General features: G+C 46.5%; 1 protein-coding gene across 3 annotated transcripts in view; it reads left to right on the top strand.

Annotated features, from left to right (window-relative positions):
* Positions 1-2,953: 2,953 nt before the first annotated feature.
* The window catches only part of LOC147628394 (uncharacterized), a 47,582-nt gene continuing 31,590 nt past the window's right edge, over positions 2,954-18,945 (top strand). The window contains exons 1-6 of one of the 3 annotated variants that reach the window (XM_086813496.1): positions 2,954-4,989; positions 12,651-12,904; positions 13,039-13,165; positions 13,298-13,571; positions 14,137-14,269; positions 14,367-14,453. In XM_086813496.1, coding sequence (XP_086669622.1) covers positions 3,246-4,989; positions 12,651-12,904; positions 13,039-13,165; positions 13,298-13,571; positions 14,137-14,269; positions 14,367-14,453 — 2,619 coding nt within the window. In that variant the 5' untranslated portion in view covers positions 2,954-3,245. Of the gene's footprint in view, positions 4,990-12,650; positions 12,905-13,038; positions 13,166-13,297; positions 13,572-14,136; positions 14,270-14,347; positions 14,454-18,945 lie in introns of all 3 variants that reach the window. The other 2 variants (XR_015268085.1, XM_086813497.1) reach the window with 2 other exon arrangements.

Below are 18,945 nucleotides of genomic sequence, written 5' to 3'. Positions count from 1 at the left end.
CTGGCATAATGCAGCACGTGCATCCCATGCCTGTTTTGAAGTCTTACATGACCGAATATGAGGAATAATGCTTTGCTTCATAGAAAGTGTAAGCAATGCATGTGCCTGTGTATCTCTTCCATCCCATCTCGTTTGAGTAGCAGTGGGAGGTACTGGTGGTGCATGTGGAGGAGCCACATCTGTATCAGATTCTACTTCAGATGTACCTACAGCACCTAGTTGCACTGATAGTTGTAAAACAGGTTGAGTTTCACTACCACTGACCACATTCCAAAGGCCTTTAGCAAAACCAGTACATGCCTTATCAGATAGGACCACAATGGGTAGTTAGTCTCATCAAGTTTGTCCTCATTATACAACATGTTGAATACATCACTACTACCAGCCCATGACTGTCTACCAAATGCAAAATATTTCAACACACTGCAAGTACTCTTCTGTATTCATTGAATGCAACCCCGGCAATTGTTTGAATCACCTGCAAAGTGTATGAAAAATAACATAGAGTAGAAAATAGAGTGTTACTGGCAAAAGTATGATGGTTGATGTTGTTGAAGACATTTTAGATGCTATTGCACACTAAATCTTTTCCGCTCTACAGTCCAAACATCCAAAATCGAGCAAAATCAATCCAAAATTATGCCTCTAAAGCGTTTACAGAATCCTTGCAGTGCCCAAAACGCATCCAAATCGCGCTGCAGACCTCGAGAATTTTGTGTACTTCGTATACATCATACTACACTATATACCAAACCATCTATTATACAAGAATCTAATAGAACATAGGTAAGCAAGAGTAGAGAAGTGAAGAGCTCACAAGTATTCTATTGCAAGGGAATGAATGTATATTTCTAATTGTTAAATTTCACTTATATACACGTAATTGCAGCTCCTGATGTGCATGCAATAGCTTCTCCATCACATCCTCACTCTATTGTTACACTAGAATGCTCCATGGCTATGAGGGTGAAGGAAAAGCTCTCTATGCCTAGATGGAGGCAAGAAGAGAATGGCCTTCGTGGTAGTTATCTCTCAAAAAAGGTGGAGGAAGAAGAAGCTACTGAGAGGGAGCAGTCTATAAGCAAACTAGTTGAAGTAGGCAAACCATCTATTATACAAGAATCTAATAGAACATAGGTAAGCAAGAGTAGAGAAGTGAAGAGCTCACAAGTATTCTATTGCAAGGGAATGAATGTATATTTCTAATTGTTAAATTTCACTTATATACACGTGACTTAAAAATGTATGACTGCTATTACTAGTCTTAAGCAAGTATGTACATGAAGTCCTTAAGCTTTCCCTATTTAACATTGAGCTCATGGTAAGGTCGTTTTATATTTTCCAGACAAGAGATAGGTGCTTGTTCAAGTGGGTAAGATGATAAAGCACCTTGCGGGTAGGTTGAGTGGGTGAAACCATGTTGATCTGCGAAGTGTTACGTGCCACACCTATAATCAAATGAGAGACGAAAGCTATATCCAAGATACAATTCATATACAAGTATCATGCATGTAATGGTCACATTTAAGGATAAATAAGATAAGATTGCAATCCTTTGGTAATGTAAAGCCTTAAGAGGCACAAAGTTATGGGTAGTGAAAAAACTGAAATGAGCACAACTAAAGCAAAAGGGAGAAGATGCGGGCACAGAAGCACGAAAATGGATGATACTTTTTGAAGTAAGGGTTATTATTCAGAGTAGTTTCACAACCCAAATTGACATGCTCATCTCATCTTGTCAAAATGGATGGAAGGAAGAGTTATTATTGATACTTTTTTGAAGGAAGGGTAGTTATTTAGAGAAGTTTCACCCCCCAAAATTGACTTCCTCATTTTATTCTGTCAATTCGTAGTAGGCATTATTTTGTGGAATCTCATATCTTATCAAACGTTATGGGCTTATAATAAATGTATGTGCTTGTATTCCATTATCTAGCCTCTCGTAAATAATAAATTATTCAATCAATTTGTTTCTATATTGTGGTTTTATAATGTTAGAAAGCCTTCTCTTTGAGTTTGTGTTTGGTCGTATGTGATTGTGATAAGCCCTTGTGTTCACATTAAGGCTCTTCATTTTGTGTTTTCTTTCTTCAAGCCTCTTTTCTTTTTTAGTTGTTGTGTCTTTTCTTGGTTGACTATGACGATGGGGGGCGTCAAGGAGGAGGGAGTATAGGAGAGGTGGCAGGGGCTACAAGGGTCGAGGATCACACACCAACTTGAGGAAATGGAGGACATAGGGAAGGCTAGTTCAATGAGGGAGGGGGGATCATAGTAGCAAGGTGCTTGAGGGATTGGGCCACACCACAATTGTGGATAAGGAGTGGTGGGGGTAGCCATGTGTGTTTAGCTAGGGGGGAGCTAAGGTTATAACACTAGCCCATGAAGGGACAACAAAATATTAAATAATAAGGATTACTTATGGGCAATTTTATATTTGTATGTAGATTGGTTGCTCATAGAGGGGCACGAGGGGAGCATAGGGCATATCATCTAATTGCTTGGACTTGCAAATCTTTCTTGTCCAAAAAACGATCACTCATCTACCATGGATCACCATATTTGCTTTGCACTATCTTCTTGCCTAATGAAATGTAGTCATACTCCCAAACCTTAACATGAGGCAAATGATGTGAATGAAGATAAGGGGAGATAAACCAACTCAATATACTATATACTTTGATGATGCTTAGGGGCATTGCTAGGCAACATTATCCATTCAATTTGCTAGGAGTCAGCAAGTGAGAAGTCACATTAACCTGTCCTTTGCTCAAGGTGAGGGGAAGAGAGAGAGAGTAACAAAGTAATATTAATGTATGAAAGACCCCAAAGGTCAACGAGACAAAAAGTGATACATTGGTACCATGGGGGAGAGAGAGAGAGAGAGAGAGAGAGAGAGAGAGAAGAAATATGAAACACAAGCCTAGGAAAGAATAAATCAGGGAAAGCATTACCTTGAAATTAACAGTGAAGATTTTAGTTAGTTTTTAATCTAACAATATTGAGGTAGTTCGATTTTTTATCTAACATTATTGAGGTAGTTCGATTTTATATCTAACATTGGGGAAAGGCAACTATAATAAGCAGTCATATTCCACAATTTCAAACTTGAAACCAGGTCGTGTAGATGAAGGTCCACTACATCCGTGCTGTGTTGAAACTCAATTTTGTAAAGAAAGAGTTTTGACCCCAAAATGTGCGGCAACCTGAGGTAGCTGCCCGATATCGACTCAGAGAGCTTCTCTGCGATGTCGTCTATCTGGCCAGACCATATCAGAAACATTCCCGAGACTTGTGGCCAGCTATGCCAACGGATTCAAGGCAGACTCGAATGCAATTCGTTGCTAATTTTGCATCGCAGCAAGTGGCGATGCCTTGCAAGGTCTTACTCAGTGGTGCTAGATGCAGTCATACGGCAAGTAGAACACGCTTGCTCCATGTTGGGGTCATCTGAGCAGGAGACCTTATCTCACAAGCTAAGTGGGCCTTTGGAGGCTCTCTATCACGTGATGCAAGAAGGGGAAAGATGTCTGGACGACTGCATCAGAGGAAGCTCAGACAACCATATGTGGCTGGTAGACAAGGCACTCAAGCTAGGGATAAGCACGGATGTTGTGGACCTTCATCTGCACGACCTGGTTTGGTGCTATTATGTGGTTGAGCAGGCCTTGAGGGGTGCACATCTTGACAGCATGGATTTGATGCAGGAGATGAGAAGGATCGGCGAGATTTGGGCAGCTGAAGGTGCGGGCGAAGACTTAAGCTCTGCTCTGGAGTATTTGGCTAGTGTGAAGGTAGAGGAAGGAGGAGACATGTCATGCCTTGCTGATATCATTTCGCAGAAACTGTCCCACGCCTCAGATCTGGAAGGTGTGGCAAGTGATGGTTTGCCAGCATACCTTTGGGTAGATCCAGAGGAGTTGAAAACAAAGTACAACGCTATTGGCACGGGTGGCTTTGGCACAGTCCATGAGACCAATTGGCTGGGGGGTCGCTTTGCAGTCAAAGAATTCTTCTATGTGGAAGATGACATAGAGTTTGGGAGGGAAGCGGTCATTCAGGCCAGGTTGCGGCACCCCAATGTAATACACCTTGTGTGCTGCACAAAGAACCCGGCTCTCAAGAAGTGTAGTTTAGTGATGGAACTGATGCATCAAGACCTTCGGGTTCTGATGATGGACAGAATGGGGAAAGGGTTGAATCCTCCCTTCCCTCTCCTGGTTGCAGTGGACTTCATGCTCCAGATCGCCAAGGGCATGGAGTACCTGCACAGCCTCGGCATCATTCACCGAGATCTGAAATCTTTCAACATTCTGGTAAGCTTTCCATCACATTCTGGCCAATCGAATCCATACCTTACCATGATGGGTGGTCTACACGCACATCTTAAAATTGCAGACTTTGGAATGTCCAAAGCCAAGCAAGCCAGCTCAAAGTACACCACAAGACAGACAGGCACAACTGCATGGAGAGCTCCTGAGGTTTTCGAGACCAGCCCTGAGGACGAGGTGGAAGGTGATCCCAAGGCAAAATATACGAAGAAGGCCGATGTCTACAGCTTTGGATTGGTTTGTTATGAAATATTGACAGGAAAGTTTCCCTTTGAAAGAAGCAATATCTGCAGGAGAGTGAGGGGAGGTGAGAGACCCAAGCTACCCCACCACTGTCCGCTTGCACTGGCGAGCTACATTGAGAAATGCTGGGATGGGGAGCCCTCGATTAGACCGACCTTCCAGCAAATCTGCAGAATGCTCCGATATTTCAAGGCCTCTATTCTTCTTCTAGGTGATCATCATGACTGTCATGGCGAAGCACAATGGTTATCACGCACTCTCTCCAGTGGCATGCTGACCCGCATGGAAGAAATGATCAAGCTGTCCTCTAAAGAGCCAGGTGTTTTTCTCGATCCCCACCCATTGAAGATACCTTTGGAGATGTACTGCTGCAGAATAGTGTTACAAGAAGGAGATGAAGCTGGAAGCAAACAACTAGGTAGCTTTACTGATCATATGTGTGTTGGTGTGCATGTTCGTCCAATTGCAAAGTCAGCATCTCTCGTTTTGAACTGTCAAATAATTCTGAAGCTTTTCTTGTGATGAAGCGCTCACTTGTTTTTGCTCTGCGTATTGTCCGCATGGCAAGCAGAGTTGAGTTGGGGTCGGCAACGAGGAAATTCTATAAAGGCATCGGTGGGGGCTAGTCTACCTGGAAAAGGAAAAGGAAAGGAGGGCGGAAGGTGAATAGAAGCAAGCAGAGGGGAGGAAGGGAGGGAATGCAAGGTGGGCTGCAGAGGGGAGGAAAGGGGGGGGGAGGTGGGCTGCATGGGTGAAGGAGAGCAGAAAGGCGGGTGCACAGCAGAGGGGGCAGGAGATGCTTGGCCATGGTAAGGGGTCAGGAAGGGGGAAGCAAAAGAAAGGGACGGGGCAGTGGGGCAGAGGAGTCGCAAGGCTGGTGCGTGGGATGGGAGGGCAGGGCTAGCGGCATACGCAGGGAGAGGGGCCGGCTGCCTGGTCAGGCTCTGATCATTTCGAAGGTCTTCACAACTTAACAATTAGGGGGACACCCCGCTATCCATCTCATAGTAGAGATAACCTTAGAAAGCATATCCTGCTTTAGCACTGATAACCTTAGAAAGCCCACACTTCTACGACGGAGCGGGCATCTGGCTAACATGCCTATCACTTTGTCCATGGGGTGCATGCCATTTCCATAGATTTCTACAGAGGATTGCTTTCAGCCGGTCCCTTCTCCTCCTAGTTTGAGCGAGTGAGACAGAGAGTTTGGCAGCACACACGTAAGTTGGTCTCCCCAGGCTTACAGGGTTTATTGAGCTAGCCCTTCTCGAATGAAAAGCTAAGAGAGGCTCTTCGGGCCCTGCCTCGCTGGCATGTTCCCTGGAGCGGACGGCTTGCCGGTTTCCCTCTTCCTTCATCACTGTGATCTCATGGTCCGCCTTCAACGAGATCATGGTCACTAGCCACATGTTGGAGTGGCTCTCGAAGGGGCACATTCATCTGATTCCCAAGAATGGAGGCGATCGCTTGGAGGTATGATAGTGGTGACCCATCACCCTTCTTGGCAGCGCCTACAAAATCCTCGCGCCAATGCCATCAACCACTGCCTTCAGCCTTATCCTCCAGATTTGATCCATGGCCCCACCCCACCTTCAAGATGGATCAAGAAGGATTCCGTTGTCTACTGATGAATACCTAAGCCAAGGGGATTAGTGCCAACAAGTCAAGACAAAAGAGGCAATAGTTCCACCTCCCTGCGCAGAAGACTCTCCAAGAGGTGATGGGAAGTTGTACAAGAAAGATCTTGCATTAGTTTTTCTCACAGCCTGAGCCCCCTTGGATCCTTGTCAAGATGTTAGAAGCTCAAGGCTTCTATGAGGGAAACCCTTCCGTCTAGGCCCTAAAAACCTTGTTGTTTAGTCGAGCTCGAGCTCAAGCTGGAGCTCCCCCCCGTTGCCCTGTTTTGCCCTAGCCGCCTGGTCCCTTCCGCCTTCGCTGCGGTCCCCCCTGCCCTGGTGCTCACTTCCCCCCCCTTTTCTGCTTGCTGACCGCCCGTGCCTCTCTTTCTCTTGTGCCCCATGCTCAACTGTCGCCCCACCTTTGCCCTGCCCTAATTTGCGCCGCCTCTCTCGGCTTTCCTCCTCTTGTTGCCTGCCCCCTTGCTCTCTGCCCGGCTGTCCTCGGCTCTTGTGTGCTTTTTCCCTGCGCCACCCCCCCCTCGGGTTCTTCCACCCCTTCATATCTACATCGCCTTCCTAGACTTAGTGTCTCACACCATTTCCCTCCCTAGTCTGCGGGGGTCCTAATTTTGTAGAGACTTGAGTACTCTAGCCTCCGAGGCCATTGTTTCATCTGTCGCCAAATGGGACACCTCGCTAGAGTTCGTCGCCCTTGTCGGCAGTCCAGGAGGCCGCCTCTAGTTCCCCCCCTCCCTCCCAAGTTTAAACCGTTTGGCTGGACATAGGTCTCCATGTACCAGAGCACCAGGCCCGTCTAAGACCAGGGCAAGAGAGTGGCAAACCGTTGGCCCGAGGCGGAACCACCGGACGTCAAGAGAGCCGAGCGGTGTTAGTAGGCGTGTTAGCAGGTTGGCAAGATTTAGGAGGATACGGTTGTGTTAGAGAACCGTTTTGAGCATCTATCTCAACAGCCCCCCGACGGTGGTGGGCTCCCCTTAGTTCCCTCGAGGAACCCACTCTTGGTCCCCCCTCCTAGAGATCGTTACCTTGTGGGACCCCCCTCCAGGTTTTCAGCCTCCCATGGGGATCATTGACCCTCCAAAGCTTGCAGCGGGCCCGCTCGCAGCGCCCCCCCTCCCCCCCCCGCACAGCCTCTCTAGAGCACTCCCGTTGCCCTCCGGTTGCGCCAGATACGGAGCAGCTAGCTGGCCAGCTTTGTTCGTCGGTTTATTCACCATTTTTTGGCTGGTAGAGATGACCATTGCTGCCTCTTTGGTCCAGGCTCTCGCTCCCGAGTCGCCAAGTGCTCCCCCAGGGTGTTGGGACAGCCAATCGACTACAGTTTTTTTCGGTGCCTCCCCGTTGATGGAGCTAGCATAATCGAGGAGAAGGTGGCTCCCATCCACATTTGTGTCGTGTTATACCACCCCAAGCCGTCCACCCTAGAGAGTGGAGTGATGTTTTTCTCCTTCCCACAGAGTTTAGCAGAGGGGACGGACTGGAGCAAGGATTTAGTGTCCACCGCTATATAAGGGCAAGCCATAGAGCTTTCGCATCATCTGCACGACCTGTGCATCACTGATGTGCTTACCCACCTCTAGCCTTTTGCTCGGATGGAGTTGGACGGCTCTGGCCTTAGGGATCGGGCAAGGAAGATGGTGTCCTCTAGCTTGGAGGTGCTGCTTTTTGTGTTTCTTTATGTTTCACTCACAGTACCACTTTCCCCCTCCTATAGATACCTTCATTGTGACAGATGGAGTGTAGAGTATGCATACTCTAGGGCTCGATACAGCATGGATCGACATGGAGGCCACGATACGTGTCCATCTGGCGTTGCTTTGTCCCAGAACCGATAGTTACTACTCTCCAGCGAAACCCACGCCCAAGTCTCTTTGAGTGGAGGGCAGTTCTAATAGTTTTGCTTCCCACCACTCTTAGCTATGCGAATTGTGTCATGGAACATCCAAGGGTTGGGGGGCCCACAATGCTTCTAGAGGTGCGTCCTTTTAGAGGTGGTGTCTTTAGAGAGGAGCTCCACAGAGCAATAGTGGTGGACCCATTGACATTCTCTGCTTACAGGAGCACCAACTTTTAGAGGGATGGACCCACCACGGCGGGAAGATCTTGCAAGGTAGGAGTCACACCTTCTGGTCCCACTCTTTTGGCCCCTCCGAGACACAAGGTGGAGTATGCATTTCCGTTAGTGAGCAACTTTTGCCGGTAGTGGTTGACTTGACACCTTTGTCACAGAACGGGCGCAGTGGGTGACCATTAGGATAGGAGAGGACTATGTAGGGTTCTTGAACGTCTACGCGTCGAACACGACAGCAGGCAGAGCCACCTTTTGTAGTAGAGTCCGTCAGTACCTGCTGCGGGTAGATTTCTCGTGTATGGGTGGGGACTTTAACATGGTAGAGTTGACCGATGACAGACTCGGAGGTGGCATGGCTACTGTATCCAGGTATAGAGTACTCGGCATGGGAGGAGTTGATTTTGGCTCTCAGGGGACACGATCCTTGGTATCTTCTAGTGTTTGGGCGTAGTCTTGGGAGTCTGTGTTTCTTCGAATCTCCAGATTTGACAGGAGGAATACCGCCCCTAACTTATCCAGGCCCGATCGGTTCTATGTTGACGATTGGGCTTGTGGGCGCCGTGGCATGATTGGTATTTTGGTTGGCGCTACTTTTTCCAACCACTCACTTGTTATTCTCTCCTTGGATGACCCCTCGAGGTAGGACAAACAGGTGAGTACCCAGATTCCAGATGCCTCATTCAGGACCCAAAGATCTACAACAAGATAGAGAGGATTTGGGAGAGGTTTGATTTTCACTCAAGAGCAACTGCAAGAGCCTTGGATGCAAGCCTTGGCAAGATTAGCAGTGTTTTACACAGGAGGTAGCGTAGAGCAGATTGGCTGGCCTCTGAGAGTAGGAGAGGAGTATTCGTAGGGGTCTTGCCTCTCTATAGTGGCTTCAGAAGAGTGCACCAGATAGCCCGTGGATTGAGAGTCAGCTGGTTGCCGCTCGTACAGTGCTCAGATCCATAGACGAGCGGTGGGTGGAGTATAGATACCATGCTAGAGCCTCTTGCGGGAGATAGGATCACATGAGAGAAAGAAAGAAAGATATATTAAGCGTCTACTAAAGACCCAATGGGCCTATGAGACCAAAGTGATACAATAGTGTCCATGGCATATCTCATCATGGAATGGAAAATAAAACAGAAAGAAATCATAAACATAGCTATCTCATTGGGGTGATACAAAACTGTCCATTGAAACTCATCATGGAATACTAAGAACATAAAAACATGGGAGCAACATCAGCTCCGAGTAGATGGTATACCACTCTCCAAAATATCAAGCATGGGGTTGATGAGTATGGCCAAGAGGTCTCCCTCAGCTATGTCACGTGGAAAGGTAGCTCGATGGCGGTGGAGCATGTCTTGGATCTGGAGCTGATGAGGTGATCGTGGCCAACGGGGGGGTCGAGGGCGTTGGGCACGCTGGAGTGCAGAGGCTCGGTCCGAGGTAACTCCTCTCGGTCGAGGTAGGTTCAGAGCAGCTCGTGGAGAGTCCACAAGATCCACTATGTCGGTGTCCTCCACCTCTTGGGTTCGGAAGAAACTGGTGATGGTTGGCTGGCGAGGGAGGGAGTGGGGTGGCTGGGGCCGAGGCTCTCTCAAGAAGGTGTCCCTGTGTCTGCAGAGCTCAAGCAGGAAGAGGCCCAGGCAACGCTGGTCCTGGAAGTCAATGATCTTGGAGAGTGGACCGAATCCCTCACGAAATAGACAGTGAAACCTCCGGCGGATCTCATAGTATATTGGGCAGCGGCATATGTAATGCTCCTCCGTCTCAACCTCTGTGTGGCATAGTCGGTAGATCCTCTCCTCTCTGAGAGAGAGAAAAAGAAAGAAAGAAAGAAAGCTGTATTAACGTCTACTAGAGGCCGAACTTGACCTATGAGACAAATCAATGTACAACTGTCAATGTCTTCTGGATGTCTAGAGAGAGAGAGAGAGAGAGAGAGAGAGAGAGAGAGAGAGAGAGAGAGAGAGAGAGTATTTGTAGGGTTCTTGCCTCTCTACAGTGGCTTCAGGAGAGTGCACGAGATAGCCCGTGGATTGAGAGTCAGTTGGCTGTTGCCCGTACAGTGCTCAGATCCATAGAGGAGCGGTGGGTGGAGTATAGATACCGTGCCAAAGCCTCTTTTTGGATGCAAGCGGGACATAGGGTCACATGAGATATCTTTGAGATTGTAGGCCCACAAAGACAGACAGAGGGTTTCGACAGGTTGCGAGCCCCGATGGATCCGCATTGTTATGGACCCCCCTGCAAGTGAGAGCCATTGCCACAGATTTCTTCAGTAGTCTTCACACCGGTGTCCCCATTTCCTCAAAGGTGCTGGATGCGCGTGAGCGAGTGTGGCGGCACACGAGAGAGGTGGTCCCTTACGCTCTCAGGACTTTCCTCTTGACCCCCTTCTCATTTGAGGGAGTTGGCAGAGGCTACGATGGCATTACCTAGGGGTAAATGCCTAGGAGAGGACGGTCTTCCAACCTCCTTATTGTTGCGGCATTGGGATCTCTTGAAAGGTGGCCTCAGGGTTGCCTTCAATGAGATAATGGTTGTAGGGGCCATGCCGGAGAGGTTGTCGGAGGGTTTGATCCACTTGATTCCCAAGGAGGGTGGTGACAGATTGGAGATTCGACAGTGGAGAGACCCATCACCCTCCTAGGGATTGCCTACAAAATTTTGGCCAAGGCCACAGCCTGAGATTAGAGCCCTTTCTCCCTGACTTGATTCATAGTACACAGACCGGTTTCGTTCATGATCAGAGTATTCTGGACATCTTCACCTTCTGGGAGGCGATCATGTCAGCTAGGATGGGGCAACAAAGGATCTGATTGTGCTCCTCCTTGATTTAGAAATTGGGGATTTGTGGAGGGGATGATGCGCATGATGGGTTTCCCGGAGAAGTGGGTCCGAGGTGTATCACTCGGCTTCTCATAACCAGGTTCTTATTCAGGGTGCTAGAGGTGACAGATCTCTGCTTTCATGCTCAGTCCGGTAGGGGTGCCCTCTAGTACCTTATCTCTTCTTGTTCGTTGCTGAGGCCATGAGCAGTTTCTCTCCGCTTAGGATACCGGACTCCATGGACTGCGTCTCTCCATCTGAGTGTAGGAGGAGCTTCTTGATTCCGAGTTCGTTGAGACGACACATCAGCATACCTATCAGGGGCCGAGGGGAACCTCCAGGGATTTGCCAAGGTGATTGAGAGTTTTTGTCGTGCATCCGGAGCAGAGATCATTTGGCACAAGTCGTGTGGATTTTGGGTTGGCTCATGGCCTGCCCTGACTTGGTGTCCGGTTGAGGCTTTTCGGTGGGTCCCGAGGGGCACTCCAGTTTGTTATTTTGGATGCTAGGTTGGCATTGACATCTCCCCTGAGCAGCAGCTCGCCCCCCCTCTTTCTCAACATTTGGAAGAAGCTGTTATACTGGAGTTCGGCCAGGCTTTCCCTAGCTGGCTGGGTAGTGGTGGGGGACCAGGTTCTTCTCTCCACCATGTTGTACACAACCTCCTGCTGGTCTTTCTCCTAGGCATGTATTAGTCAGGTTCAGTGATTGATCCGGAACTTTCTGTGGGCTGGTAGTGATGGGAGACTGGCTAGGGCCAAGGTGGTCTGGAGTGATCATTCAGCCGCGACATAGAGGGGGCTTGGGCATCATCGACCCCTCCATTTAGAGCCAAACCTTATTGGGCAATTTGGTTGTTAGAGGTCTTCTTCCGGGTGGTGAGTCTTGGAAGGACTTTGTCCTGGCTAGGAGCTTTGCCCGCGCCCTGACCATGGGAGGCCCTTGGCCTTAGAGCACGAGATGAATTTTCACAGAGATGCAGTCACGTGGCTTCAGCTGAGCATTTTAGGACGGATTTGCATCTAGTCTTTTGCAAGACTTCTGGTAAGGGCTAGCAGAGCTCTAGCTTGTTGACCATTTCAAAAACTTAATAATTAAATTAGGGTCCAATGATGAGTCATACTTGGCTCCATGTTGATATTCTGGTCCTATGAGTCATATTTTGGCTCCCGTAGACGTTAATATGACATCTATCTATTTCTTAGAGTCAATATGGCTGTTTAAACAATTCAAGAAAATGCTCCCGGATGCTTGTATAGAAGAAAATTGTGCAGTCAATGATCACTCTTAAAAGGTACCATGCCTAAAACTCTTGTGATCTTACTCTTTACTGAACTCGCAAGTATGGCCATGAGTTTTGTAACCTAGTCTACGCGAAATATTTTTTCTTTAATCAATTTGAAATTTGGTTACAGTTTTGCAAGAAATGCTTTGATTTGTGTAGGGTGCACACTATTTTTACATAATGTAAAGAAAACGAACGGTAAACAAAACAAATTTTTACATGCTAGCTATAATGATACAGAGAATTTTTCTATGGCACAGGTTATCCTGGTGCCCAAAAGGCTAATCCGGCAGTTCGGAACCCGGTTACACAAACTGTCCAGCCTATAGAAGCACCGGCTATATCATTGGATGAATTGAGAGAGGCGACTGAAAATTTTGGAGCAAATACTTTGATAGGTGAGGGTTTGTATGGACGGGCTTACTTTGCGAGGCTGAGTAATGGCAGATTTGCGGCTGTTAAAAAACTTGACGTCAGCAATCAGCAGGAGCCTGATAACGAGTTTTTAGCTCAGGTAGGTTTTGCCTGTAGTCATGAGGTCATAAATGTTTTTTTTTGCTTGCTATATTATCTATTGGTGAAATGGTAAGACCATCACACTGAGACCTGTCCTATCACATTTGGTACACCAAACAATGAGCTGTACAGGCGTCGAGGGTTTCAAGGCTGAAGAATGAAAACGTCGTGGAGCTTATTGGATACTACGTTGATGGCAATCTGCGAGTATTGGCATATGAATTTGCAACGATGGGTTCTCTACATGATATCCTACACGGTAAAAAAATTGTTGACATTGTCCACACACTGAGTTTCATTGACTAATTGTTCTCCTTTGCTAAGTATGGAGAATAATACTCTAAAGCTTGTACCAATTGTTCATAATATCAACTGACTTGGTGATATGTAGGCCGAAAAGGTGTCCAAGGTGCCCAGCCCGGTCCTGTCCTTGATTGGATGCAACGTGTGAAGATTGCAGTGGGAGCGGCAAGGGGCTTAGAATACTTGCATGCGAAAGTGCAGCCTCTCATAATCCATCGTGGCATCAGATCTAGCAATGTTCTACTCTTTGATGACTACACTGCAAAAATTGACAATTTTAATCTCTCAAATCAAGCACCTGACATGGCAGCCCGTCTCCATTCTACCCGTGTTCTTGGGACCTTTGGTTATCATGCTCCAGAGTAAGGGGTCATGCCTCGCTTGCAGTGCTTTTGACGTTCATAGATCACATATTTGTCTACATGTTTTTTGTCCTTTTTTTATGGAGATGATACTACTTTCTTTCCACTGGATTCTTTTGTGTGCTCGGTCACTTTAGCAACAGACCAATTAATGCATGGACAGTTAAAACTCCTGGGTCAAAAACCAAACAAAAATGTTATGCTTTAGATTATTTGCAATGATTGTAAGATCAAGACAAATGATAAATAAGGTTCACATGCAAGCCCCCAAAGGAACAAAGATTTAGGATTGGCTAGATAGGTTATCACTTGTAAGTGGGAGAAGGGAAATGGCGCTACCCGCTAGGGTTGTGTGAAAGAGAGTAAGTATATTGTGGAAAGACATCTAGTGCCATCTTGGCTCACATTGTGGGGTCTTCTGATTTTGTATATGAAAAAAGCAAGGATTTGGTTGGAAAGTGTCAAGACTTTGATTACAGATAGATGTCAGATCCATGCTCACAAGTGATCAAGGTGTGTTTGCATAAGTTCTCTTTTCTACAGGCTGACAAATCTTTACCTTCAGGTATGCGATGACAGGACAGTCGACACAGAAGAGTGATGTTTACAGTTTTGGAGTGGTTTTATTGGAGCTGCTCACAGGGAGAAAGCCAGTCGATCATACGCTACCACGTGGACAGCAAAGTCTGGTTATATGGGTGAGACATGCATTCCCAGCTAGTTCATAAATTAGCACTATTGGACAATCATTATAACTATCAGTGCTTTTTGAGAAGCGAGGATGTGTTAATGCAGGCAACTCCAAGACTAAGCGAAGACAAAGTTAAGCAGTGTGTGGATCCCAAGCTTAAGGCAGATTACCCAATCAAGGCAGCGGCCAAGGTGATTTACCTTCTTCAGTTTTCATTGATTTTTTGGACTGTAAATCTTGGTATCCTTTGGTCATGTAGTATGTTCTCCAAAACATGCACAGAGTGATTAGGGTTACTAACTTTTAATTGACTGATACTTAAAACAGTCTTATGAACCCATCGTTAGAGCCCAACAACTAGCATTAACTCAGCCAAGTTATGGTGTGGGAGAACAAGTCTTATCCAAGTATAAAAGCATAAAGGCATGTGCACACACTCTTGTAAAAGAGAGTGGATAAAATACAGAAAGTAACCACAAGGCAAAAGTCAAAGGGGCATCTACCTCTTGTAGAATCAAGGAGCTGATTTAGGGAAAAAGGTAGAGAGAATCATGGAGCCACCCACTCATGCCTAATCACTCACCTAATCACAAAAGCTAAGCGGTATTAGCAGCAGGTATGGAGCCTATTTAAAGGCACTCTTCTCAATGATAATTAAGAAAGCATTTGAATCATTTTGTCACTCTCATATTGAGGTGTGTTTTATTTCTCTCTCTCTCTCTCTCTCTCTCTCTCTCTCTCTCTCTTTGCCATAGCCATAGCCATGTTTCTCTATTATCCACCATAGCCTCCACTTCATTGTTTCCTACATTTGGTATCAAAGCTGTAAGTTGATTCTGCCTCGAGCAATAGTGTCCTGAATCCAATTTTTTTGGTACATGCCCGTACACCCACGCCGCCATCCGTACAACAGACCGTACAGGTGCAAATAGTCTGTCCAACCTCTTGTGTTGTGTCAATGGTAGTAGTAAGGTGGCCCAGTCTTGTGCATGCATCTTGAGTAGCAACCAACAACGCGCACAAATCAGCGCACACATCAATCCATGCAGGAATCTCAAGAAAGTAAAGTCGATTTGTGCCTTTTTCTAATTTATGTAAATCCTACTTAATCCAAGTAATTAGTCTTAATTACTTTTTTAATTTTCACAATTGAGAGTGCAAATCTAGCATTTAGGTGTTGCTATAGTATGCTAAAGCATTATTAATCAAAACCCCCTTGTTTGGAAATCCTAATTTTTGAAAATCCTATTTTTTTCTTGGCCATTATCTGTAAGGGATTAGATAGTGGCATTGGAAGCTCTCCTTTGTTAAGATGTTCCAGATTTATACTATACCATGGCTACCCACATGTTCATTGAAAAATTAATGGAGAAATTTTCCACAGCTGGTAGACTCAGCTGAAGTTCAGTCTTATGAGGGAGGGCCTTTGGCCTTTCATTGAAGGGGAAGAGATGATGCTCGAGAATAAAGATGCAACTTAGAAAGCATGGAAGCTGAGAGATCAAAGAGCCTTTGGCCTCATAGCCCTAGGACTCTTTTGATAATTTTATACACCATGTTGCTGATCTCCCAACCTCCAAAGAAGCATATGAAAAGTTGGACAAGCTTTTCGGGGCTCATGTAAGAAACTCTAAAGTTTCTTTGCAGATAGATTTATATGGTCTTGTAAATGCAACCACGTGAGAGCTTTGATGCTCAGGTGAATAGGACGAAGTCCTTAATGAACCAGTTTGTAGGTCTTAAAGCTAATGTGGCCCTAGTAACAGTGCTCATAAAGTCAATGCCTGAAGAGCTTTACGGAAATCTCCTCACCACACTAAAGAACCTACTAAACCTTACCTTGGAAGGGGTCATAACCTCCTCCAAGGAAGAAGAAAGGAAGGTGCAAGAATAAAGCAGCGGAGGGAGACAACTTTTCACAAAGAACTTCAAAGGTAAAAAGTGTTCTTTTTGTGGTAGGAACAATCATGCTGAGAAGGAATGTCATGCCAAGAATCCTTGCAAACATTGTGGGAAAAACAACCACAATGAGAAGTATTGCTTTCATAAGAAAGCATAGGCCAATGTCACATAGGAAGAAGAAACTATAAAGGAGATGCAAACTTTGCAGGGTATGAACACTTACGGGGCTTTTAAAAGTCTACTACGAAGAAGATGGCTTGACTACCATCAACTCTACTCCAAGGTCAGAAAGAGACACAACTTCTAGTGAAACTATGTCATAAGCATAGATTAATCCAAACGAAGTGTGTACTAGGGTAACACTTGAGGGGGAGTGTTGGAAAACAAGCCTTATCCAAGTATAAAAGCATAAATGCTTGTGCACACACTCTTGTAAAAAAGAGTGGATAAAATCTAGAAAGTAACCACAAGGAAAAAATTAAAGAGGCATCTGCCGCTTCTAGAACCAAGGAGGTGTTTTAGGGGAAAAGGTGGAGAGAACCATGGAAGCATCCACTCACACATAATCACAAATGGTAAGTTGTATTAGTAGCATGTATGGAGGCTATTTAAGGGCACTTTTCTCAATGGTAATTAAGAAAGAATTTGAATCATTTTGTGTCACGTGTACCCTACACTAGGGTACACAAATACACACTAGCATCATCATCAATGCAACATTTGTACGGAAGTAATACCTTTTTCTAGGAATATTTGTAGTACGTCGTGATCCCATTGTGAGCCCTCAGTCCAGGGACATTCAGGCACGAGCTATGTAGGCCAGTCTCCGAGCCATAGAGGCCAATCGGGAGTCAGTCCTGTTTACCCACTTGGAGAAGTCATCAGGTAGGTGCATGTAGTAGTCAGCCTTAGCCTAGGTCTTGCATTAGAAGCACATAACAACATATAGGCCAGAATGGCATGCCCATGGGCTAGCCTTTGGCTAGCCCATGGCTGATAAGTCTGTCACCAGCTTGGTCAACGGCTGATTACAGATTTGACCAGTCGACATCAAGCGGGGGCAACATATCCTTGTCGGCTAGCAGAAGGGGCAGCCATAAGACAAGCAGCAGCTTGCGTTGGGGCTTTGTGCAGTTATCGAGCAAACTGGCAGCTTTAAACATACAGGGGCGAGGATTTAAATAACATTTAATGCTATTTTGTTGCTTTTTTGTCCAAACAGGAATTGGCCGACATCTGTTGGCCGACTAGTTTCTCCTAGGACTATATAAACAGGCGCCTAAATTCAGCATCAATCATTCAGAAAATGTAGCAAGTCTTTAGCAAGACACAAGCAGAATTCAACAGTAAATCAGCAGATAAGCATCCTACTTTGTCCAGGCAAATATTGAAGCTCCTCTTTCATTCTCAACTAGCATATGTGCAGTCCTATAGCTATCTGGACTTGCATAAGTGGCCCGAAGAGTCTTTTGTAGTGCCTCAGATTGGTGGATACTCAGCTGACGTACGGTCTTCCTGGTCCTTGCGTTAGGCAGTATATCACTTGTTCTCAAGCATTGTACAACAGTTCTCCAAAGAATTAATACTCCTGCTTGCAGGGGGGCCGTTCAATGGGTAAAATACTGTGTCATCTACTTCTCTTCTCTTCTCTTCTCTCCTCTCTCTCTCTCCTCTCTCTCTCTCCTCCCTCTCTCTCTCTCTCTCTCTCTCTCTCGACATCCCTCGCCTCTGCCCTCGCCGCCCCAGTTCGCCTCTGCCCTTGCCGCCCCTGTTCGCTGTTAATCTCTCTACTGTCGCCGCCCGCAACTGTCCGCTGCCCGCTTTTCGCCACTTGCTTCACTTCGCGCCTCTGTGCGTAGCCGCCCTCTCTGTTCGCCACTTGCGGCGGCCAGTACTGCTGGCAATATGCTGGCCCGCCTCCCCCCTCCCTCTCCGCTAGGGTGTGCGCTTCCCTTTCCCCAGCTCCTCTTTCCCCACCCACCCTTGCTCAGGCCCCTAAGGCAGCAACATAACTCCCTCTCTCTCCTCAATCTTGAGGAATGGCCCCGAGTCTCCAAGAGAAACTCGAGGCCCTCGAGACGGCAATGAAGGCACTAATCAAGGAGAATAAGAAGACATCCGATTCCAACCTCAATGAGTTAAGTCTATGTCAATAGTGGTAGTATTCTTAGCATTCTCTCCATCAAATGGATAAGCTTTTGTGCACCGGTACGGGTTGAATCCCTAGCTCCGAAAGGGATGCAAATCCCATGGGATTGAGCTACGTGTGGATCATACTACTCTTGCTACAAGTGAGAGAGTTTTCCGTCTCTCCATTGGCGCCGCTGTCGGGGAGAAGACTCAAATCCGGTTGAGAGTGTGTGGAAACCACCACTATTTTCTCTTTTGGTTGCAAAACCATTGAGTGGTTAGGTTAAGTTCGGGTGTGCGATCCCGGTGTGAGTGGATAAGGAATCAAGAGCAAAATGGATCAGGGGGTTGAGAACCAATGGGAGTTTGTACGACAAATTCCAGTGACAAAGGTCTTACAGAATGACCCACTTCAAGAGGTCTATAAGGACTCTTTAGAGGGATATTATGCCACAACTAGATTGCCAGAGCTAGATCTTCCTCTAGCATTTGTGGTGGTAGTTGAGAAGCTTGTAGGACACATGAACCGAATAGTTGATAAATGGGCCAATGAATACTCTTGCTGTCATGGCCCTGTGAAAATGGAGCAGGACAAGTGTGGGCATGGTGGTTGCAGAGTCAGAATATTTTATGATTCACATGGGGGGTGCC

The sequence above is a fragment of the Cibotium barometz genome, chromosome 19 (assembly GCF_041138505.1).
Source record: "Cibotium barometz isolate CiBa-2024 chromosome 19, ASM4113850v1, whole genome shotgun sequence".
Lineage (NCBI taxonomy): Eukaryota > Viridiplantae > Streptophyta > Polypodiopsida > Cyatheales > Cibotiaceae > Cibotium > Cibotium barometz.
The sequence above is the reverse complement of the archived record's forward strand: the minus strand, read 5'-3'. Positions and strand labels throughout refer to the sequence as shown.